Here is a 23,776-nt window from a genome sequence, read left to right on the forward strand (position 1 = left end):
TGTATAATTAGTGGGTTAAAGGTGTATTGATGAATTATTATTATATATGATCACAGTTGGTCTGGCAAAAAATGATTAATAGGGAAGGCTTTGAACCAATGGTACTGTGCCTATATTATGTTTCCTCTATTGTTTTCTAACCAAAATCCTTTTGTTGACATGGCTACAGCAATAGACAATATCATCTTACTGTTCTGGGGATTTGGATTTTAATCTGGGTCAAAAATTTTCATAATGTTTAATCTGAAAATGTTGGATCTCATCTCTAACCATCTAACCATCATAGGTCAGATTGAATCTGTGATAGGGACAAAAACTAGTCCCAGAAAGAAAACTAATGTAAAGCATATCATGATACTTGATACTGTATGATATATAATGGCTGGCCAAACCTTATCATTTTATTTTCACTTATAAAAACAGTAAAGTTTTAATAAAGTAACTCTAGATATTCACCAAATTGTATATCAAACACCTGCACACCTCAGGTGGTCACTAATTTTGCTGGAATTTTATTGTTTTGATAATACTTCCTATTGCTCTTGTGACCTCATATCGACACTGGACACTTAACTTCCTGCTAGTCAGTGCATTGTACTGTTCTATCATGTTACACTATGCTATATCATATTACTTTGATATTGAAATACAATTGAATATACAGGAAAATGACTTTTTTACACTGGTTCCTACAAAAACTTCTTAACAGTTCTGCTGTATATGCCAATTTATATGGTAGCCACAGTAAGGGTCTAGAAGAGCTGCATGTGGCTTGGAAGCTGCAGTATGGTCACCATGGATATATAGGATCTTAGTATTTGATTCCTAGTATTGATATTTGTATATCTGCAATTCTCTAGACAAGAAGCTATGTTGCTAATGCCTGAAAGTATATTTTGTGCATAAATTTTATAATTATTCACAAATTTAAAAGTGAATGTCCATTTTTCAAATTGTTATATTTCCAAACCAATTATTAATAAGTAATTTTCTAAGATGAAAATGGCATCATAAATTTAAATAATTTGATAATGGTTGCCACTTCACCTTAGCTACTGTTGTACTTATCAATAAAACATAAACAGCTAATACTATCCAAAATAGTTATGCTCACAGGGCTAAAGAATGATTCTCAAGCTACTGCTCCTGTATTTTAAAGCTTACAGTTAGCTACATGGAGTAACATCATGCACAATAGTTATATTGTGAAATTGTAAGGCATCACAGATGTAATTATAGCTGGTAAGATAGAATGACATATCATTCTTTTATCTTTATCTCAGCAAATTTCCAGTACAATAACTCTAGGATGTGCATAAAGTCTGGAATGGATGGAAAATTTTCCACATAAAGCCAAGCTGTCTGTCACCAAGGAGACGAAAACTGAAGTTAGTTTTGTGCAAGCTCCGAAACTCCAAGACATAACCATGCAAAATTCGATTGCCGTGCGGCAAAATTTCAAACTGCAACGATGGTAGACTTGTCTAACACTTTGTAGAGTTGTTCATTATAATAGCATTAATCAGTTGTTGCTCATTTTCTCCATTGGTTCCTATGTTTATGCACATCCCATATGCCATTAAGTAATTTTCATTATCATAATTGATCATAATCATTTAACTAAACTTCAGTGTGTTTCAATATAAAACTTCACAAAATGGAGACTCGATCGACACCGAATTATTTTTAAAAGCAATTTATTTTCTGAAATGTTACTTTACAATGTTTGTACAGAAAAAAATATGCAACCTTAAAATATTTTCTTACAATACAATTCAAAGTGAACGAACGTCGGTCAATAACTTAAAATATCTTGCCTCTTCACTGTCAAACAGAAGTGATCTTCACTTACTTATTTATTTCTTTTTCTGTAACAGATAAAGTTATATAAAATTCTAAACAATTTTAAGTAAAGATTATAAATTCTAAAACTTAATTAATTTATTAGTAGGTTGATAAGAATTTGAGTTGAAATCCTCTCCACTTCCTCATTTGGTTTTCAATCCTTTCTATTGTTGTTCTGAAGCAATATCAATAAAATTTAATCGACTAACCTATTGTTTTCCTGCAGGTGGTAATATGCAACCAGTCATGAGCAATGGAGTTCCCCGTCGAAGACACAAAACTCCATTACTCACCTCGGGTACTGTAATTTTGCTTATAGTACTTGTAACATGCAGTGACATTAACAGAGCTCAATGCTCTCAAAGTCTATCATAACTCATAGTGAAAGATTCAAATGTTTATGTAATTCAAAGCTACATGGAGATTCTTTAGTTAGTTTTTATTTTCATAACTCAAATACAAAAAAAGTTTAAATTGTATTCTTAAATAATGGATTAATGTGGATACAAACTTACGAATCAAAGTTTCATTTAAACTGAACAGTAACAGATATATTGTCACCTCTATTTTGCTGTAAAACTGACTTTCTAACCTGACATTTTGTGTTGTTTTGATTTAGTGCAGACATCTCTCTAGTTTGATTCAAACTTTTGTCATAATTGACAAAAGTACAAGGATTATTTTGACAAAATTGTATGTTGTGTTGAAAATTGTTAATTATTAGAGAGTTATTAATCAAATTTATGCTCTGACTCACTCCGTCAGACTGATTAATTGTACAGAAGCCATCAAACGATGCAACATTTCTACGGTTGAAATTTACATTTCTTCTTAAATCTTTTTTTACGTTTCTTACTCACTTTCTTCTCTCTCTCCCATTCTTCCGTCGCGGTGTTCTCGACGCATTCCAAATTATGGAATCTTTTGAATCTGGATGGCAGCGAAACTCCCCAAGCCAAAGATACGTGAGTCAATATCAGATTAGTCATGTGTCTAACTGCTGGCGATAACCAATGGATGCCGTCCGGTCCCCTCAGGTAAATGTGCATCTGGAGGTGATAGTGCAGATCTAGAACGTCCAGTCCCTGCTGCACAAACACGTTTCTTGCATACCGGTTGGCCTCCATCACATGATACCGGAGTGAGTACTTGAGGAACTCGAGCTGCGGAACCAGAACGCCACCCCGCATGTCCTGTGAGATGGGAAGGGTGGTGAGCCACACGACGAGGGTGTCTTCGGGGAGAACGGTGCAGAATTTTTTCGCCACGACTTTCAAGTTCTCTTTGTACTTCTCCACACCTCTCGGTCCCCAACGGGTGATGTCCCACAGGCAGGAATTAATGAGGACGACGTCCGGCATCTTCACGGTCAGGTTGTTGAGGATGTATTCCATGTACTCGTCGTACACTTTAGTGATGAAGTAGAACTCAAAACAGAAACAGTCCTTTTTATACACTCGTTCCTCTTTATATATTCTCTCGTTAGTTTTCCTGACGGAGAATACTAATTCATCTCCAAGGAAGGACTTCTCCATTTTTGTTTTTAAGCCATTTTCACTGACAAAATTATTCTCTTCAGCCAATGCAACAAAATCCTTATAAATGGCTCTGGTATTGGAATCACCCAAGAAAACCACCATTTTATAACTTAAAAGTCTCTTTAAATCAGTATGTAGAAAGATATCGGGCATTATAACGGCCATGACGTACCCGAAATTGACACCCGCACACTCTACGTGAGATTCGAAACTTTCGAACTTGCACGCGCCACGTGACAAGTTCGAGCAAAGGAGCAGATGACGTCTCCCTTATATTTTAAAAGGTGTTTGCAGTGTTTGCGAATTATTGAAAACTTATTAATAAATTTTAATTAATTTTGTAGATAAATAGGTAATAAAATAGAATTAAACGAATTTGTAATTCCCGCTCTTTTCGATTACTCCGATATAAGCGACCCCTGATTGGTTGTTCATCTACAAATAAAACCAATAGGAGAGCGTGGTATAAAGGGAAATGAATAATTTTACTTAAATTTTTTTTTTGTTTTTGAAGTAAAAATATACATATTTAATAATTTAAAAATAAAAACGTGATTATAAACTAAATATAATCATTTAAAAATTATTTTAACAAAATTATAATCCCGTCATTGCCAGCGAAAAGATTACGGTCACGTAATAACTCTCTTGACGTCAGCGCAATTAAAGAAAATTATTTTTTCATCTAATAATAACAAAAATGATTTTTATTTATATATTTGTAGCAAAATTAAAACTTTAATGAGTTATAAAAGTAAAAATATATTACGGATTGTACGAAATTATTTTGCGTATGCAAATTTTTATTTTAATAAAAAAATGTATCAATTTAAATATATTAGAGAAATTACTTTGAATTAATTTTTTAACTCAAAATGTATACATTTATTTACGTTTCTAATTCAATTCCTCGACAATTTTAATTTTTTTTTTTTAAAGAAACAAAAAATGTTTTTTGAACATGCGCAGAAAAGCGTAAACCAAATGACTATTCAAAATGCACAGTAATAAAAATGAATAAATATGATTTTATTATTTTAATTTACAAAATTTCACGACGTAAGAAAGTACGATTAAAGTAATTAACGTTTATCTGTAATCTCCGACTTTATTCATTTTACGCAACCGATAATAAAATTGCACCAATGACGTCACCGCGCCATCGAGACGAACTTTTTTTAAAACAAACGTTTAAAATAAATAAATTTGTCTCGTGTATATTTTTACAGTTAAATAAATTAGATTTCTTATAATAAATCAAATAAAAATTCCGAAAATATGGCATAAATTAAAAAATTATTTTAAAATACACCTCGACGTAACCGCGAGATGTCGTTGCATCTGCGTGCTTTGCCCAGATCGTTAGCAGTCGTAGCAATGGAAAGTATCACAGAGATCGATGGAGCTATCATGGAAGGGGTAAGCTAGCATTTTTTAATGTAATTTTTAAAGGTTTTGCAACTTATAAAGCGAGGAAATGACTCGTTACGTTTCAAAATGTGAAAAAATAGGAAGATGTAGGCATTAGAGCCGTGACATGCCTCAGAGGCTGGTGTTACACATGTTTCTTGCCTGCTATCATGCAGTCCTGTGTATTGTATGAAGCATGCAATAGATGCATAATATAATACATATACTACTTTCTCTATATGTCACCTGGTCTACTCATAAATCACATTTCCTTTATCCTTACCTTACAATGGATACATGCACAAAGGTAACTTTTCCCAAATTATGCCTTGCCATGTATTCCTGTGGAGGCATGCAAAGGTAATTCATGTCATGAATACAAAGTACACAGTATTTAATTATTTATGTCGTGACTTAACTCTGTCGTTCGCTCCTTGCGAGGCATTGGTAATGGTTTGCGATGAGTTTCTCTCAAACTATGAAGATTTATAAGCTTCTTTGTGCAAAGTATTCGGAGCAGGATGCCGAGGGAGCATTTGAGACTTCGGCTGGCATTCATCGTCTTGTTAAAGATACGTAAATGTCCTTCGCTTTGGGCTGGATTTTTAGTTAGAAGCTACATTCGGAACCGTGTTTTCTGCAAAATAATCAAATCTTGGATTTATGTAAGAGGATTTGCAGATTACAGTAGTGATAAGATTACATTTATATGAACAATAAAAAAGGTGTTTTCATTTACAGGGAGGGCAGATCCTCAGGATGGCCACCTCGCTTGGTGCTCTTTTGGGGAAGCCCGTCTGTGTCCGAAACATCCGGGCGGGAAGGAGCACGCCTGGTCTTAGGTACTTGAAGATTCGATTGTAAATTCTGCCAGAACTAAACTATATCATCAGCAAAGTTATATATTTTCAGACCTCAACACTTAACTGGCCTTCAGTTGATAAGAGATATATGCGGAGGGAGATTAGAAGGGGGACAGATCGGGTCGACGGTAATTACCTTTTATCCGGCGCCAATTAAGTCTGGAAGATTTATAGCCGATACGGGAACTGCAGGGTAAGTACTATCGCAGAGAATGGAGTTGCGAAATGTGACGTCGACTCGTAAAAATATACTTAATTAATGAAAACTTGAATTTAATTTTAAAAGATGGAGGAACGACTGTCGGTCATTACAATTATCGTCATTAATTTTGCAGAAGTATATGTCTGATACTACAACTTGCCATACCATGCATGATTTATGGCAATGGTCGTTCCTCCATCTTGCTAAAAGGTGGTACGGATGTTGAGAGCGCTCCGCCTATTGATCATTACCTGTGGGTAAGTAACATGTGACCTTTCTTCTTAGGAGTGTAATGCTACTCTTCCAAACAGCACTTCCGTGCATGTTATACGCCGGCGGTCCCTGTCAGATGCTTCTGAAAGGCGGCACTAATGCCGAAATGGCACCGCAGATAGATTATACCTTAATGGTAGGTGATGTCGAATTTGCCCTTTCGTTTCTGCCCGCTGAGCTATTCCGATCTTATTTAACTGCACCTGGAGACTTCAATTTTTGTAAGTCGGTGAACGTATTTTACTTTTCCATGTTTATTCACAGGTGTTCCGTCCCATAGCAGAAAAGTTCGGCATCAAATTCGAATGCGACATCCGCAAGAGGTAAGGCTAATGATGTTATGGGTACAATAATTTGAAACTGAATGATTCGTAACCTTCTTGTATTTAGAGGATATTATCCGAAAGGTGGAGGAGAGGTCTTCGTACGTACTAATCCTATTGCGGGTACTCTGCTTCCCATAGAAATGGTAGAGTGTGGACAAATTACTCAAATAACGGGAAGATCGTTTGTGGCAGGAGTGCTTCCCATTAAGGTAAATTTTAATTGCAATGTTTGTTAACATTAATATTACATTAGAGAGGTTGGGCTGACGTTTTCAACGTGAAAACATGTTGGAAGGATGTTCAGTGCTGCCTTCCTGTAAGCCTAGAAATTTGACAATAGCATTTAGAATGTTGAGCATGACTCCACTGACGTTCCAGACACCATTGTCAAACTTCTAGACTTACAGGAAGGTGGCGCTGAACATCTGACGTACATGTTTTCATGTTGAAAACATTGGCTGCAACCTCTCTATTGTTAACTGCACCTGCTGCCATTGTAGGTAGCTCATACGATGGCCGATGCTGCCTGTAAGTCGTTAAAACAGACATTTCCGAGAATTAATGTTAAAGTGGATCGAGTCAAAGAAGCCCAGGAGAAAGCCATAGGTACGGGTTCAGGGATCATGTAAGTAAAGTAATAAATATTGAAAGATTTCTACCCAACCCAATGTTGTAGTTAAATCACTTTTTTCTCTAGCCTGGTGGCGGAGACATCAAACAATTACAAATTAGGAAGTTCTGCATTAGGAAAGAGGGGTATAAATTTCAGCCATGCATTCTATTCTCGCTTTACATACGTTTTAGTAATGCAAAATTTTATTGCAGGAGTACCCGCAGAACAAGTCGGAGAAGCTGCGGCAATGGATCTAATCCGAAACATTAACGAGGGAGGCTGCGTGGACAGTCACTTACAAGACCAGGTAATTTGGCTTTAGAATTAAATATCAAACAGAAGTAACCTTGTGTTTGAAACAGATGAAACTTTCAGTTGATATTGCTGATGACGTTGGCTAAAGGAAAGTCCAAGATACGTTGTGGCAAACTAACGCTACATACAGAAACCGCAATTCATGTCGCAGAGCTCTTAACCAGTGTAAGTTATATAAATTTGTGGTGCATAGGAACGATTGAATAATTTTCGTTTATTTCTAGGCCAAATTTTCCGTAATTCCAGACGAGGGAAAAGAAAGCTGCGTGATTGAGTGCCAAGGAATTGGCTTACAGAAAAAATCATAGTTGAAACTATATTTTTTTTTCCGTGTTTTTTTTTTCCGTTATTGAATTGTAGTTGTAAATAAATTCAACTGTACATTACAACTTCTCAAAATAAAAATGAAACCATTCAATTTTGAAAGATTCTTTTTTTATATATATTACACAAGCTGCAAATTACAATTTTAGTGAGCTTGACAATAGACCCGCTAATCTAGGTATCACCGTATCACGACAATGCTTGAATGGAGAAAAATTTGTTTCTATATACATACAAATCACATTAATTGGGATTATATACAGATTGTGGAGGATTTTTATATAATAAATATGACACTTTTATCAAAAAGAGGGTGGTAAATTCCGTCAGCGATGCCCGTGGTGACGTTCGAAATCTGACTCGCATTTATGGCACAGTTCGCTTTTGCCGTCTGACTGGATCGGAGGTGGTAGCGGCGGTGGTGGTCGATTTTTCATTTTGCCGAGCGACGGGAGTCGAGACAGCATCACCCGTCGGAATGTTTCTCGGTATGGCACAGTCGTAGCATGGGCCGTCTGCGCCGAACTCTAACTTGGCACGTACAGACGAGATTAGGATAACTAGCACTGTTTGCTGCACTCGGACCCGTCCGGCACCGACGCCCTACGCCGGAGTTTTTTTCTATGCTAAACGACGACCCTACAGTATGCTCTCTTAATTCACTACCGTAGATGATCCTTGTCGACTTTCTGATTTTCCAGGTATATGGGGGTCACTCTGGCAGGTTTGAAGGACCTGAAACAACGCATTTTAAGTTAAAAGTTTAATTACGGGCTAGAATGTTAGAGAAAGTTACTCACGAATACGGGGAGTTGGGTACACCGACCACCAGTAGCTGGTTTCCTTTCATAAATAATCGCCACATACTCTGCAAATACAATTATCCTTGGTCTCTCTTAAAATGCACCTCAAATTCTTATGCAAATATATTAGACTTACCTTGTGATATCCCCTGGCATCTAAATCCCAAACTTTAAAACACTGTAAAAAATTTACACAGATTAGTTGAAAAGAATATTTAATAACGACAGAATTGTACGGTGAAACATACTTTCGCAACTTGTAACCAAGTGGTGAAATCTCTGGGACCGCTCATCTTTATGAACATAACATAGACCTCTCCCTATATAAAGAAGAAAGGTTGTGCATCATTATAAGTTTAGGAAAGTATTAACTTGAGCCAAGTTCCAAAAAAAAAAGACGAGAAAATGATGTGATGCCGCACTGTTACGTAGCATCATGCCATTTTATGAAGGGGGATATTTTCTTGGGAGTTGCAAAGGATGCTTTCTTTCTGCTTGTGATTACTTCATCCTCAACTAAACATTCCAAGTGTTACCGTTACTTCTCTTTTAAGGGTGTACTTTTAAATTGTGTTACCGTAATATAATCTGGCAAATATCGAGTAATGCAGGACGTGCCCCGAAGAGCAATATAACTTCAATTTCCAGTAATGTTCTTACCTTAGTATCTGGTACAAAATTTTCTTCGCAAGGTGACTTGCTATGATCCAACACAATTGCTTTTCTATTTAAAAAAATAAAAAATATCGATACATATTCTGATCACAGATACGTAAACTATGAGATTTCAAACTTACCTGAGTAAATCGTGAATCATTTGCTCATAATTATCTTTCTTTAACCTAAAAGAATAATGGATTTTTAATGCATAATTTAACAATTTTTATTTTAGTATTACATATAGAAAAGTTAAAGATGAGTAGACTAAATAACCATACTAGTAGTCACCTTTACTAGTACATACATTAATTGCAAGGGTTTGTGCTGACTGATGGAATACGGCAATGCAACACACATTATCTACCAAGGGCTTCCTTCCGGGAAGACTATGGGAAACTGGCCCATATTTGGGTGTTACGCGTGAAGAAAATGTAGAAAACCCCAGGGCAGCCAGTTGGTGAGATGTGAATCCATAACCAACTTCCAGTGTTTGTCTCCTCAACCACTGGACTCTAGAGAAAGTTGGAGATTAAACATATTCTCTTGTGTTGGACTGATCTATTTGCATCTCCGGGATCATGGACATCTTGACTTTTATATAAAGTAATTCGTCAATGCAAGATTTTGGTGCATGAAAATTATGTGGCTGGTCATACAGTCCGTTTCAAAATTATAAACACACCCAACTTTTTTTAATAACAAAAACATTAACAATAGTAATGTATTTATTATATTAGTATGTTGTAAACAATCGATTTAAACATTTTCTGAAATTTTTAGAGCTATCTGAGAATTATAAAAAAAATTATCACAGATTTTCAACTTTTTGTTTCAAAAATATAAACACAAGTGCATAAAATTAATATAATAATTTTTTTTTATTAATTATTGGTTTAATTAGTTGTCACCAGAGGGTAGTATCATTTGTTATTACAAATGTGGTGCGAATTTTAAACAGTTTTTTTGTAATTGAAAACAATGCCTTGTGGAAAAACACTAACAGAGTTGGAAATACATGAAATTTAGCAACTAAAAGGAGCAGGACAATCTCTAAGACAAATTTCAGTAGCTGTAAATCAATCTACATGTGCTGTGAGAAATGCATTAACTCAGGGTGAAAATTATGGCAGGCCTAAATTCCTTACATTTTGAAATGAAAAAAAGGTTTTTCAGCTACAGATGGTTAACAAGTCTGTCAGAGAATCAGCATTAACATTGCCAATTGCAGTTTCACTGGCAACTGTATGCAGATGTATGCATAATCATAAAAATGGCTGTCAAACCGAAACTAATGCAATTGCACAAGACAATAGATTAAAGTGGGCCAAAGACAAGATGACATGGAAAGAGGAAACAAATAGTCTTTCAGATAAAAAAAAATGGAATTTGGATGGACTTGACAGTTATAGTGAACACTGGCATGATTTGAGGAAGAATGAAGAAGTCAAAATGAGCAGACAGCAAGTTGGGGGCTCTGTGATGGTGTGGGCAGGGTTTGTAAACAGACATTGTATTTATAGAAGGTAGAATGAATTCAGAAAAGTATCAAAAACTTGTATCAAAATTTAATAACTTTTGGATCACCTATTGGACGAGAAAAGTGGCAATTCCAACAGGGTAATGCTGCCATTTGTGCATCAAAGTCAATTAAAAATTAGTTTGCTGAAAAAACAATGCCATCGTGAAGACCTGATATGAACCAATAGAGAATGGGGCATTATGAGTTGTTTTGTTTATGGCCAAAACAGACAATAGAACACTGTAAATAAACAGAAATTAGCTATCATGGATTGTTGGGAAAATATTAAACAAGAAAAACTTCAAAAAACTAGTAAAATGTATGTTTGATAGAGTATTTGAATTAATTAAATCAAATGATGGACCTACAAAATACTGAGGATTGAGACATCACAAATCATTTTTTTATGCACCTGTGTTTAGGCTTTTGAAACGATCAAAAATTGAAAATGATGTACTAATGATGTTGATGATGTACTAATACAATAATTACATTACTATTGTTAATGTTTTTGTTGTTGAAAAAGTTGGGTGTGTTTATAATTTTGAAACAGACTGTAATTTTGTCCACTAAAGGTTTTCAAAAATGATTTACAAGTATTGGTGAGGGATGCAGAATAATAACGTGAGGAAATAGATCACATATAACTAAGATCTATTTTAATGGAATCTTATTTTACAATATACTAGACAAGCAGAGGGATTGGTCCATACTATAACCTAAATTTTCACATGTATTCAAGCAAACACTTCCTTGGTATCCAAGCGTAAGAGACCAATTGCCATTATTGAAAGTTGAAGATACTGAAATGCATTTGAATATACTTGTAGCAAAACAAAATTTCTTCGATTGTATTTGTTTGAAGCAATTCATTATGACTGAGCCATACCTGCAACAAAACTGGTCAGTTGAGGTATAACACAAGAAGTGAAATTGTCAGAGAAAATTATCTGATCTGTATTTTTGACTGAAGCTTAATCCTCTATAGTAAATAGGGTGAACATCTGATTGTTTTTATCCTAATTATGGTAGAAATTTGGACAGAGTAATTTTTGTCAAGTCAACCATTGAGCCAGCAAATAAGGAACTGTTTGCACTTGGTAACAATGTACCGAGGCAACTATTGATTTGACAATGGTATGGCAGAAGGCTTGTATTTTTAACAATATTGTTTCTGCACTGAACACTTGCCCTTGTCAGTACAGAATGAAGTGTCGACCAGATGATATCACCCATTTGTAACGGGAAAACCATGTGTCAAACCGACTCTATGTCTTACTGCAGGTGTTTGTTCCATTAGGTTACATAGGATTGTACATTGAGGTGATATTCGATTCAACAAAAGCTACAAGTATCAAAGTCTTGGTGATAAATATAGTCAATGTTCATCTCTTCTTGCACATCTTGCCAAACTGAAAGTGTAGCCCAGAGGTGTTTTTTCAGTTTGGAAACAAATAGAATGTCAAACTGATAATAATACAGAAGACAGATAGTTTACTAGTGACAAGTGTTTGAGACATTTGCAGTGTTGTGAGTAGTATGCAAATATATATTATTGTACAGCATCAACACTTCGTGATGCCAGGTCTCTTGAAACCAGGATGTTTCTGTCTGACAAAGGAATACAAGCAACCAAGCATTGACTATTTTCAGTTTTCAGAACACATTTTTCTATAACCAAGACTCTGATTCCTCATGCTCTTGTTACAACAAATACAAAAGCTATATAAAAAATAGTGTGCGCGCACCTCCATCCGTTTTATAGTTCTACTGTACATTGTAACTTGCTTAAAATAAAAATGAAAAAATATAATAAAAATCCCTCTTACGTGTCTATATTTTTCATTTCCACGTGTGATTGAGTATTAAATGAATGCTTTTTAAAATAGACATCCTGAAAGTAAGAGTTCATATTCAGTCCGGAAGAACCGAAGTGATATGTACGAGACACATCGGGAACGATACACTCTCTTCCCTTCCTAACATCAGGTAATCTCATCCACATGTCCCAATCCCACAACTGAAACGAAAATGGCATGGTTTAGACTTTTAAGAGGAAGTCATTTACCGAGGATTAAACTAATTACTTTTTCTGGCGTTGGCCATCTCGGTTCCAATTCTTCTTTATAGAGAGAACGTTTGAGTATCCATCCCAAACCAGGCATGGTTTCCACTCGGTACAATAGACTAGGATCTTCGCTGGTATGTTCGTAACCCTGTTAAATCAAATTGTAGAACAGTTTTAGCAATTAAAAACATGATGATGTTATAAAGTTATATATTTATGTTAATCCATGATGGATTTTGTACCTGATCGTTCCAGGCAGATATGCAATAAATAGAATCGTCCTCTTCCAGTAGCCGTAGAAGTTGGCTAAAATAACTGAGAGGGAATAAATACGAATAAAATTAAAAATTTATATAGAATTATTTCTGTATTAGAGATGTTATTTCTATTGAATCTGGCTTATTTATTACTTAGCTAAAGGTTAATATATCATGGGCAAGTATACATGACTGAGCATTAAATGAGTATGCACCATTTAATGACAATCACATACCAAATTGCAGCTCATAAGCAGCACTTGGCTCTTCTAAACCCTTACTGTGGCTCAGATATATTTAAATACACAAATCTATGATAGAGAATGTAGCTATTGTATTTCTGACATGTAATATGTGGCTCTTGTCATGACACAGTTTGGCATATATGATGGTGGACCCATTAAATTATAATGGAACTGAAAAATTCATAGCCTTTTAAATGTTTAGATACATAAATTTTTAGCATTGTGTTATGTACAGTGATATATAATTTGTCTAAGTACACTGTATGATGTTCACTTAGTACGAAGTTGCATAACATACTTCATGGAACTTATCTCATCATTAAGTAGCACATATCTGCGGAACTATGACAATTTTCTCATTAGATATTCATTTTTTTTTAATTTTAAATGATTTGGAATGTAAAATTGGTATTTTTACGGTAGAAATTGGGCAATTATTGGAATTGTGATTTACTTATTTGTACGTAATGTTACTCTATCATTAATTCATATGATTGTGAATTTATTACTTAAATGCTATTATATAATGTAATTTCTGGGTTTTAACTTGTAACTCATTGTAATTTTTTGTGTGAAAGTAAATGATGCTAGTGTATATTGGGTCCTAATTTTTCTCTATTATTGACATATCCGTTTTGCAATTGGGGTGTTCCTTAAGACTGATTTATACAAAACTACTACTGCCGACACTTTGTCGTACCCAAAAATTTGTCAATAATTTAGATTAGAGATGTATCGATTAATCGTTAAGTAATAGTAATCCAATAATCAGAGTAAGTGGCAAACAGTCATTCTAATGGAAAAACTTAAGTTGTTAGAAAATTATTGCAGTATATTATTTGAATGATATTGTCTGATGTTTGGTTTGACCTCTCAATTACACACGTAATAAAACCCACTGTACCGTACAGTTTGGTTTGAAACCAGACAGTTGGCAACCTTGGCTATTACAGATAAGTTAGGTTAGGTTAGGTTAGCTTTGTTATACCAATCACCCAACAATTGAAGGCAACCTGCCGGAAACATTAAGTGAACAGAGGAATAGAGTGTGTGTAGTGCCTGAGCCCTTTTAATTTAAGAATCCTGTTTAGTTAACAAGTGTAGTTGTTATTTACATCCAGTTGCATCAGTTTTAAGTCGATTACATGGCCAACCAGGCAGCTCTCCTTCTTAGTGTCATGCGTATCGTATGAGCAAGCCCACCACCACACAGTTTCAGCAAAATGATTAGACAATTATTCATTTTTAATTAGCTAACTTGGTAATTGTCCCATCCTTACTTTAGATATTTTACATGATACACTGGAATATAACTTGAAAATCGTTCGTTTCCCATGATAGTGTTGAGAATGAGATCTAACACTATTCTTATCTTGTTTCATTATCAAATGAATCAGTGGAAATGAGCAGAAATCTGACAGTTCAGACTGTGACAGTTGCAACTCATTGAATCAAGGTCTGTGAAAACCTGCTATGAAAACATTATAAAAGAGACTGGGACCAGATTAAATTTGAATGAACTTTCTCATGATAAGACGTATTGTGGTGACTATTGACTAAAAATAAGTGTATTGATGAGAGAAAATAGAAAATTTAATTGATTTAAACCTTTATTTACTTTCATTTAATCGAGATTCAAAGATAAATCAACTGAAAACAAAACAATGCCTAACTTTATTGCCTATAGAATGTATGCAAATCAGTGTTTTGTAAATAAAAATTAAATTCTTCTTTTAAATTTGTCTTTATTTTTTAAAGTAGTTTAACTGTTAAAACTAATTTGACTGAAAATTAAATAATGATAAAGTAGCGACAACAATACCTGAAGAAGTCGGGAGACACATCCAAGTCTTCTTCAATTATGATAGCGTATTTTGCTTCCTGAAAAGAAATGATTAATTAATTTGTTTGCTTCCAACAAACAGAGTTTTGGAAATAATCTAGAAATACTTACGGGGAATAGATTAAAAGTAGCCGTCAGGCTAGCTTTGTAGTGTTGAGATATGCGAGCATTTTTCAATCCAATGGGGGTGTGCTAATGGAAAAGATTAAATTTTAACATTGACGACAATTTAAATCATTTATTTACTTGTCATTCAAATACCTGAATTCCTCTTAGACCAAATAACTTAGTGACTTCCAGAGGTTCCTGCCAATAAGTAAAATAAATTCAATTTACAAATTTAAGTTCATACTTGATAATTTAAGGCTATTGGAATGTTTACAAGTCTGACAAAAAACTCTGCTGTGAAATTACCTCAAAGTAACCATCGATAAACACAGTAACCATCTCGGGATTAGCACCGTTTGCAGAGAGGAGAGATCTAAGCATTCTGTAATCAAATTTTAGAATTACGTTAAAGGCATAAATTAATTATGCAGAAATTATGGTCTCAACTGCCAGACTCACCTATATAAATAATGTGGCCTATTACTGGCAATTATTGCGACGGGAACATCATGCACTCTATTAACAGGAACCTAAAGAATAGATCAAAGTGAGTTCATAATGGGAGAATATAATCAAAACTTTATACCAAATTACTTACGTTTTCAGGATTAAATGATAATGGCGCAGGATCTGTACAACTGCACACACTACCATAACCTTCGATGTGGTTGCAAAATGCCCTCCTCCTGCGGTTTTCTTCCGTATCTGGCCAGTCGCACTCGCTCTCTATACGGAATAAATTATTAAAGGATAATTTAATAATTTAACACATTCAAAATTTCTTAAATGTGTAATTACCTTCTACAGGAACTAATGGTACTTCGACGCGCAGGAGAACAGGCGCACCCCAACTATTAAACTCCGGACTCTTACTGTACAGTTCTCCATACATTTTACCTTAAATTATAAATTAAAAATGGCCAATTAAGTTCTTTAGCTTTTTTGACCGAACATAGCAGGAAAATGTATCATTACCACTCTTCTGCGTCACCATTGCCCACATATCTCGCCAAGTGATCAAGTGAGCTTTTTTGCTCCCCAACCTTTTAAGTAATTCTCGAGCTGGCGGTTTCATTTGAAACGTTCCTTCATCCTAATAAAAAAAAAGCATTCTTATAATATTTATATTTTGTAGATAATTTTTATTGTTTACAATCAAAATTACTTTTATGGTAAAGATGAGTATTCTCCCATCCGAGACCATACTCAGGAACAACGACATGGCTTCGTCTTCATGAGGGGAGTAAGTGTCAAACATTCTTTGGGCCATGACACTTCCCTGCAAGTTAATATTCAGATATAAGAGACTCTCAGACTAAACAAAATACAATTGGATTTGTGTTATCTCAATACAAAAAGCAAGGACATCTGTATAGCTTTGTGTCAAAGTTTTCTGTCTAAATTATCGCACAAAACGACCATTCAAATATGTCTAAATGTCATTTGTGTGTGTATATTTTTAAAATTTTAATGCTTTTCTCATATCTCTTTCAATTAAAAGAATAAGTCTGAAAGTTATGTTTGTACTAAGAAAGATAAGAAATATTTTGAAATTAAGCATCCAAGAAATTTTAGCGTTCTTAATAAAATTTAATCAAGTGACTGTTTTGTTTCCAAATTTTGAATTGACATTTTTAGTAAAGGCGAACATTTTTTGGTGAATAGTCAATTTACTCCCTTCTATGACTTTCCCATAAATTATCTGCCACGTGTACTTGCTTCCCATTAAGCTATCCTATCCAATTAAAGATTCAACTTAAGTTACTGGTGCATATCATTAAATGTTCCTTTTTTTTTCTTCTTCCTTACTCTCCCCCTTTCTGTCCTGCTAGTGAATAATCTGATTAAGTCACAGTTGGAATGCAATTAGAACAGTGAAGAAGTGGAGAAAATAAGTACTTTCTATTGTGAAAAGGAATGCGGTTAGAAGCGCGAGAGAGAAAATGTTTAAATATTCACCAGTTGGACTTTATTTGTTCAGATTTTAATAAAATTATTAATATCAAAATCCCAGACTTTTTCACTTATTTATTTAGTTTTTTACACAGATAAATCTTAAGTTACCGTGGCTTGGTTAAGCACCAGCACATGTATCCCCCTTCCTTTGTTATCTTCTGCGTCTTCCAGTATCTGAAAAAATAAAATAATTTTTTAGAAAATTAATTATTTTACAGGGAACAGGAGATATGATGTGGAATTAGCAACCCACCGTGGTTCCGTCTACGGACACTGAAACTTTCGATTGGCTGGAGAGCGCCTCTATGGTTAGTGTTTTTGGCAGACTCTCCTGAAGCCTGAAGCTGTTGTGCCTTTTCTCGCTGTCACTCAGGCTGGGAGAGTCTCCTGTACAAAAAATTACTAACTGTAATTCAAAATTTTCTCACAAAAATGACCAGAATTTCATTATTATAGTACCAGAAAGAGAGTCTTCCTCCTGTAGCTTTCGACTTGTGTCTAGGATGAAGAGGATGTTGATGACCACGGTCACCATAAGAACGACAAGTAAAAGGAACTGCAAAAGTCAAAAATTTGTACCGTAAACAATAAATAATTAATTACTTTTAATTAAAACTATAAAATATTATCTCGAGAAAAGAAAGTAGAGGACAGAATAGACAGTTTAATACTTCTATACAAGTTCATTGTTCTCACCACAACTATATTTTGGTATTCACAATACCAGCATCAGATTTATGCAATAAGCAGAACATTGACTACATTTCAGTCAATAAAATAAAGTTAAAATGCAGATTTTGTTTAGAAAATTTGAATTAAATATTTATCTAATTCTTCTAAAATTAACGGAAATGTAATAAATTTAAGAGGATAAAATATTAAAAGAACCGACGATAAATTCCAAACGAGTTTGAATGATTAATATTAAATGCATTGTCGAGATAAGAGAATGGAAAATGCGGCAACGGGATTACGCCAAAACGATGCCATTTTGTTGTGTAAATAAGAGAAGAAAAAGTGCGCACCCTTATTTATGCAACATTCTTAATTATTAATAACGTCATTAATTTGTAACATTCGTCGTAAATTTTGTAATTTTTCGGTTTGCCTCTTCCTTGTTTTTGCCCAGTAAATTAAAGTAGAAATAATAATATCAGATTTCATTTAGGAGAATAAATAATTGATTTTATTTTCATTGTAAAGTAAATTGAAATTAAATAGATAATAAATCTAGGAGAAAAAAAGTGTAACGAAGCAGGCCATAAATATCGGCTCTCTGGAAATGTGGACGAAAGGTAAATATGTATCGAGCCAATTTCATGTCTTTCTATTGGTAACAACAATAAAAGAAAATGAAATTTAACCGAATCTATTACAAATTCTGCTACCGTCACTAAGTAAAATACATAACTGCGTCTTGTCTGATCAGATAATCTTTAAATTATCCCACATCTACTTCATTTTGTAGCTAATTTATCTCGTCGATATCCTCCTCGAGTGCAGTCATCTAAATTTAATGGCCATTAATCAAAGAGAGGAATAATTTGAGCGGCGTCATTCATCCCCGTTCTCGTACGGTCGGGCGTGTTTGCAAACGAATCCGGAGCGGGCCGAAATTCCAAAAGGGCGCCGTGGTTTTTTAGTCGAGGCCGTGGGATTTTACGGTCTATTGACCCCAACCAATACCGTCCAGAGACCGGAGTAGTTGTGCCGCGATAGGATTAATGCAACTTCAGTGATTTCTGTTGGAGGATCAGAGAATTTGGGAAGAAAGTCTGATTTGTTAAGGGGGACAAAGGATAACTTTTGGGTTTGATTTAGAGTGTCGTGAATGGACGAGGAAGGCTTTTCAAAGATTGTTGCCAGGTGGATAGTTTCGGGGATTGGAAAATTAGGATTATTACTAGATTTTAGGGGTTGTTAGTGGGTGGCAAGTTAGGAGGATTGTTTTCATGACCTGTCATACAGAGGGTGGCAGGTTATAGGTGTTACTGAGTGGCATATTACGGGGATGTGGGGTTATAGGTGTTACTGGATGGAAGATTACGGGGCTACAGATATTACCAGTTGTAAAAACAAGGGGTGTTACTAGATATAAGGTTACGTAGACTGCCAATGGGTGGAAATATCACAGATGACACTTAAATTGTTAACAAATAAACATAAAGACACTCAAAAAATTCATAATTATCTCCACAAACACTATTTGGATCTGGTAAACTTACACCAAAAGGCAAGAGCAGGTAGAGAGACTAGCAATATGTACTGTTTTAAGCATTACATACAAATTCTCGATTGGATCATTAAAAAAAAAAAGGCGGGGAAGATTAATGTAACACGAAAATCACGTGACCGAATTAAGCAACACGGGCACACTTCGGAATTAAACGGGACAAATTCGATTGAATAACGAGCGCGTCCCCATCGTTCAATTTAATTGATAAGGCTTCTCCCGCGCCCTTTCGTTATTCGCGTCACGTTGCCGCATACGTCACTAAAACATCACGATCATTATCTTGCTGATAGCTTGCGTGGCGCGGCCCGGTCACGATTCCCTCCCGTCGTCGAAAAGCGGAACGCACGTGAGAACTGGCGGTCCCACGAAACGTGGCTTTTCTTCTTAGTTTTCCCCCCGCGTAACACGTACCGAATTACACGCAATTTGTCGAAAGTTAGGTCAATCTGCTAATTAAATACCAGAATATTTTCGCCACTTTCGCGAAAGAAACGTCTTAAACCAATTATCTCACGCGTAACGTTAATCAATTCTTCCCCCTCCCCCCAGCGTGCTTAACGACGCGTCGAATTAAATCGGTCCATTCAAATTCTGGGGGGGGGCGAACAAAATTATTAAAAAATCGAGAGTAAACGCTGTGGCACGGAAATACGGTGCGTGCACGCGCGTATCTACGCATCCGCGTGACATTTGGAGATAATTTTCTTCTTCTTTTTTTTAATTATTAATAAAGTGTCACGTTAAAAATATCGAGATCGTCACGCGTCACGGGGCGGCGCTCTTTCGCAGGATGTAGTTTCGATTCGCTTCCTGTTAGCGGGGGCGGGGAGGGGAGGCGGAAAGGAATGCCACGTTCGAACCTCGATATCGCGAACTGTACACAGTGCAGGAATCACTAAATGGAGGGTACATCTGATACCGTTTTTCCCATCCGCACGATCGCGATATCTCCAGAAAAGTAATAAGATGGTGTTCATTAACGTTTTTCCAACAATAAAAAGAATTGTATCACCGAGTTGGAACATTTATCAAAGAAAATTGTCTCGGACAGTAAAAGCATTAGCGTGTTTCCTGAAGGGCGAGAGGGAGTAGAGAAAAATTTGAAAACTGGAACCGAAAAGTGGATAAGTTTGAATACTATTAAATTACCTTTAGAGGGGGGCAAGATTTTAAGTATGACTCGAATCGGGAGGCTTTTATGCGCCCCTTACTGGGTATTTTTTGGAGATCGAAAGGCTTCGTACAAGGCTTGAAATCCCGTTCGGGCATGAATAATTAACTCTATGCATTTTCAATAAATAGTATAAATTACATTTTATGCCTTCTATTTTAGCTAAAGTGCGATAATTTATATTGTTACTGAGAGTATATAAACTATAAATAATAATAGTTCTGCCGGAATATAAAACGGGTGCTTTATGTTTTATTTAAGTTCGTAAAATTTAATGTATTTGTGTATATTATAACAACGTAAAGCGTATTTCCCACATTTTGACAATAAAATGACTTTATATTGTTGCTAAAATGTGAAAAAAAAATTTATTTTTATACCTTTCACCCATGTAAAGGATAATCTGTACATTTCGGTAACCACGTGCAGCGTAATTTGTACATTTCAGCAACAATCGTAACCAGAATTTGTGCATTTCGACAATGTCGAGCAAATTTGTACTGTACATTTCAGTACCCACGTGTAACCTAATTTCTGTACATTTCGACAATATTGTAACTCGAGATTTGTACATTTCGACAATAATATAAATTAAAACGTAACTAATTAAATAGTTAAATTTTACAGTATACAATTTCAGATAACTTAAATTTAGAAAAGTACAGAGCGTGTAACCACGTTGTTTATATTGATCGTATCAAATTCGAATTATTAACAAACACAGAATGCAGAAAGATGTGACGAAATTACTTAAATTTCAGATATAAATTCTATACCTAGAAGTTTAATTTTTGAGTAATAACAAAGAATAAATTTAAAGTCTCGCTCAACAGAGGTTACGTAAACCCAAATACGTCTCAATATTTTGCAAGTAAGCACCTCGTTTGTCCTGAAAACCTTAAAAAACTTCCAAAAAATAAATGAAGTAGTGTAGTAAAACGTTCAAAAGAAGGTATCGGATGAATGAAAATCGAGTTTTTATTATTAAAAACACTTAAATTACCCGGCCATCAGCCCGAACCTTCGTCTACTTTGAAAGGGAAGTAACAAGAAAAGGGGTTAATTACAGCAGAAAAGAGCGGAAAACATTCACTTAAAACGAAATTTTGTGCGACTTTACCGAATTTAAATACATTCGGGGTTCATTTACGAAACGTAAAATCGAATTTGCCTTAAAAGCAACAAAGAAAATAGTGAAAGAAACGTGGAAAACTCACCTGGAATACCTTAGAAAGAATCCTCCGATGCGGTACGTGCCTCAGGTAAACGTAGGGTAGTAAAAATGACGACGTCTGCTGTTTCGGCAGGTAGATCTGAGTACGAGGATTGGATTTCCACGTTTCCATCCTCGACATTTGTAACGTTCCAGGGCCTGTACATACAAGAAAGTAATGTTAGGTGTTTTAGAATGATAGATGAGACAGTTGAGAAATTGATCGCATGTTTTTATTTTCTTATTTTCTCCATCGAGTCCACCCCGTATACGGTCGGAAAAAATAGAAGAAAAGAGGCTCTCCCTTAGGAAAACAATTTCTATGTGCACAGGGCATGCGTTCGAACGGCACGTGCATTAAAAAAACACCCCATAAATCGGATTTGGAAGGGGGAAAAGGCATTTTAATGTCTCTTAATGGAACGGTGTGTCCTCAGCGGATGATATTATGTCGCGGAAGATGTTAAGAAATTAAATATACCCGGTACAAAATGATAAAGAAACGGATAATAAGTTGGAAGGGAATAAATTAGGAAGCGAGGGATAGCGATCGCGCGGCAATCGGAGCGACGCGACGCGACTTTTTTTACGTTTTCGTCGCTATTTCACAGCTTAAGTTGATTTTTAATTATTCAAATCCTCTCGATTATCCGTCTGTAAGCGTTGTAGTTAACGTCGATGCGGAAATACATATATAATCCTGTTTTAAAATATATTAAAACAGGAAAATCGCTCGACAACACGCGATTTATCAACGCAGAAAGATTGAATCTTATTCTCCACTTGGACTGACAACTATTAACGAAAAAAATTTACCGAAATTCTTACAGTGTTAATTCATTAATTTATTATAGTAAACGGCGATAAAAGCTTAATTCTCTTAGCTTTTCTTCGCATCGCTTCGTAGCGTGCGAAATCGCGGCGACTTTCTCTCGCCAATTTCTCTTCGCGCGAGAATTTACCAACGAAAGAAACACGCCGAAATTCTAAACTCCTCGCCAGAAAATCGACAAAGGAAATTTAGTTTAAACAAACAAAACTTTTCACTCCGCAATCGCCCGGCGATGTAAAAATCGCGTCGCAAACTTCGCGAGTGCGATTTTTACATTCGCATCAATCGCCCACCATTACCATTGTTGTAATGTACGAAATTTATGTCGAATTGCCGAAATGTAACCGAATCGAATAATACTGTACTTTAAAGGCGTAAAAATAAAAATTCTCGCAGAAGAGCCAGCGAGAACGACTCGCGACACGCGAGAGAACTTAACCCCCCCAAAAAAGTAATAAAATGAAGATAATTAATTTTGCTAACTCCATAAACTTCACACAAGGAGGAGGGAAAAAACGAGCCGAAAAGAATAATAAATTGAAGAAACCGGATATTGAAGAAATACAAAACTGAAAAAATAGCTATGACTATGTATCTGAGTAGGTAGGTGGGAGGTACGGTGGCGAACTTAAATCCCATGTTTAATATTACTAGTACATGAAATCCGAACCCGGAACCGTCCAGGAGATTAAGGATAGACTTGGTGTGAACATAAATACAGTTTGTAGCCAAGCGACGGCTGAATTGTAAAGTTATAGAATATCCCATCTCGCTTCGCCTCTCCCCATCTCGTAGCGTTATTAAATTTCTTGTCGCAATCTCTAAAAATGTCATCCCTTACACGACCGAAGAAAAATCTTATCAACATAAAACCACCGCGCGGTATCGAATATACTTCGATTTTTGGATTTAAAAGGAAAAAAATTATTTATATATATATATATATATATATATATATCAATTTTTTTTGCCGGGCTGTTTAATTATAACGGCTCGCCCCCGCCCGTGTGACGTCAGCTTTGTTTATTGACAATTTGAAATTTTATAATCGGCGCCGGCGGATAAATCTGCGGGTATCGAGTTACGCTCTTCGTAACGCTGCGATTTTTCCGTTATGATTTGCGTCGAATTTGTGTAAAAGTGTGGTCGGCTGGCA

At 35.4% G+C, this 23,776-nt stretch overlaps 3 protein-coding genes across 4 annotated transcripts in view; 1 reads left to right on the forward strand and 2 right to left on the reverse strand.

Moving 5' to 3' along the window:
* Nucleotides 1-1,740: 1,740 nt before the first annotated feature.
* LOC136969093 (PC-esterase domain-containing protein 1A-like) lies at nt 1,741-3,593 on the reverse strand. The gene is made up of 2 exons (XM_067263198.1): nt 2,702-3,593; nt 1,741-1,868 (listed from the first exon to the last, which is right to left on the reverse strand). The coding sequence occupies exons 1-2, from the start codon at nt 3,546-3,548 to the stop codon at nt 1,849-1,851; spliced, it is 867 nt and encodes a 288-aa protein (XP_067119299.1). The 5' UTR covers nt 3,549-3,593; the 3' UTR covers nt 1,741-1,848.
* A 1,059-nt stretch (nt 3,594-4,652) lies between these two features.
* Nucleotides 4,653-7,803, forward strand: Rtca (RNA 3'-terminal phosphate cyclase). Of its 2 annotated transcripts, none has more exons than XM_067263197.1 (11): nt 4,653-4,802; nt 5,535-5,635; nt 5,706-5,849; nt 5,992-6,115; nt 6,396-6,454; nt 6,522-6,666; nt 6,958-7,082; nt 7,155-7,213; nt 7,283-7,377; nt 7,446-7,550; nt 7,610-7,803. In XM_067263197.1, the coding sequence occupies exons 1-11, from the start codon at nt 4,713-4,715 to the stop codon at nt 7,691-7,693; spliced, it is 1,131 nt and encodes a 376-aa protein (XP_067119298.1). In that variant the 5' UTR covers nt 4,653-4,712; the 3' UTR covers nt 7,694-7,803. The 2 variants fall into 2 exon arrangements, with proteins under 2 accessions (XP_067119298.1, XP_067119297.1); XM_067263196.1 differs by lacking the exon at nt 5,992-6,115 and adding an exon at nt 6,144-6,267.
* LOC136969089 (protein O-linked-mannose beta-1,2-N-acetylglucosaminyltransferase 1-like) overlaps nt 7,799-23,776 on the reverse strand; it is a 60,679-nt gene continuing 44,701 nt past the window's right edge. The window contains exons 4-25 of the mRNA XM_067263186.1: nt 21,793-21,947; nt 17,628-17,724; nt 17,422-17,555; nt 17,277-17,342; nt 16,378-16,491; nt 16,188-16,305; nt 16,011-16,109; nt 15,811-15,938; nt 15,672-15,742; nt 15,519-15,594; nt 15,366-15,410; nt 15,216-15,296; nt 15,084-15,142; nt 13,002-13,074; nt 12,779-12,907; nt 12,521-12,711; nt 9,310-9,354; nt 9,173-9,236; nt 8,761-8,832; nt 8,649-8,690; nt 8,510-8,577; nt 7,799-8,444 (exon numbers count right to left, since the gene is read on the reverse strand). Coding sequence (XP_067119287.1) covers nt 8,372-8,444; nt 8,510-8,577; nt 8,649-8,690; nt 8,761-8,832; nt 9,173-9,236; nt 9,310-9,354; nt 12,521-12,711; nt 12,779-12,907; nt 13,002-13,074; nt 15,084-15,142; nt 15,216-15,296; nt 15,366-15,410; nt 15,519-15,594; nt 15,672-15,742; nt 15,811-15,938; nt 16,011-16,109; nt 16,188-16,305; nt 16,378-16,491; nt 17,277-17,342; nt 17,422-17,555; nt 17,628-17,724; nt 21,793-21,930 — 1,983 coding nt within the window. The 5' untranslated portion in view covers nt 21,931-21,947 and the 3' untranslated portion in view covers nt 7,799-8,371. The remainder of the gene's footprint in view (nt 8,445-8,509; nt 8,578-8,648; nt 8,691-8,760; nt 8,833-9,172; nt 9,237-9,309; nt 9,355-12,520; nt 12,712-12,778; nt 12,908-13,001; nt 13,075-15,083; nt 15,143-15,215; nt 15,297-15,365; nt 15,411-15,518; nt 15,595-15,671; nt 15,743-15,810; nt 15,939-16,010; nt 16,110-16,187; nt 16,306-16,377; nt 16,492-17,276; nt 17,343-17,421; nt 17,556-17,627; nt 17,725-21,792; nt 21,948-23,776) is intronic.

The sequence above is a fragment of the Centruroides vittatus genome, unplaced genomic scaffold (assembly GCF_030686945.1).
Source record: "Centruroides vittatus isolate TY-2023 unplaced genomic scaffold, ASM3068694v2 contig_17, whole genome shotgun sequence".
NCBI classification, from domain to species: Eukaryota; Metazoa; Arthropoda; class Arachnida; order Scorpiones; family Buthidae; genus Centruroides; species Centruroides vittatus.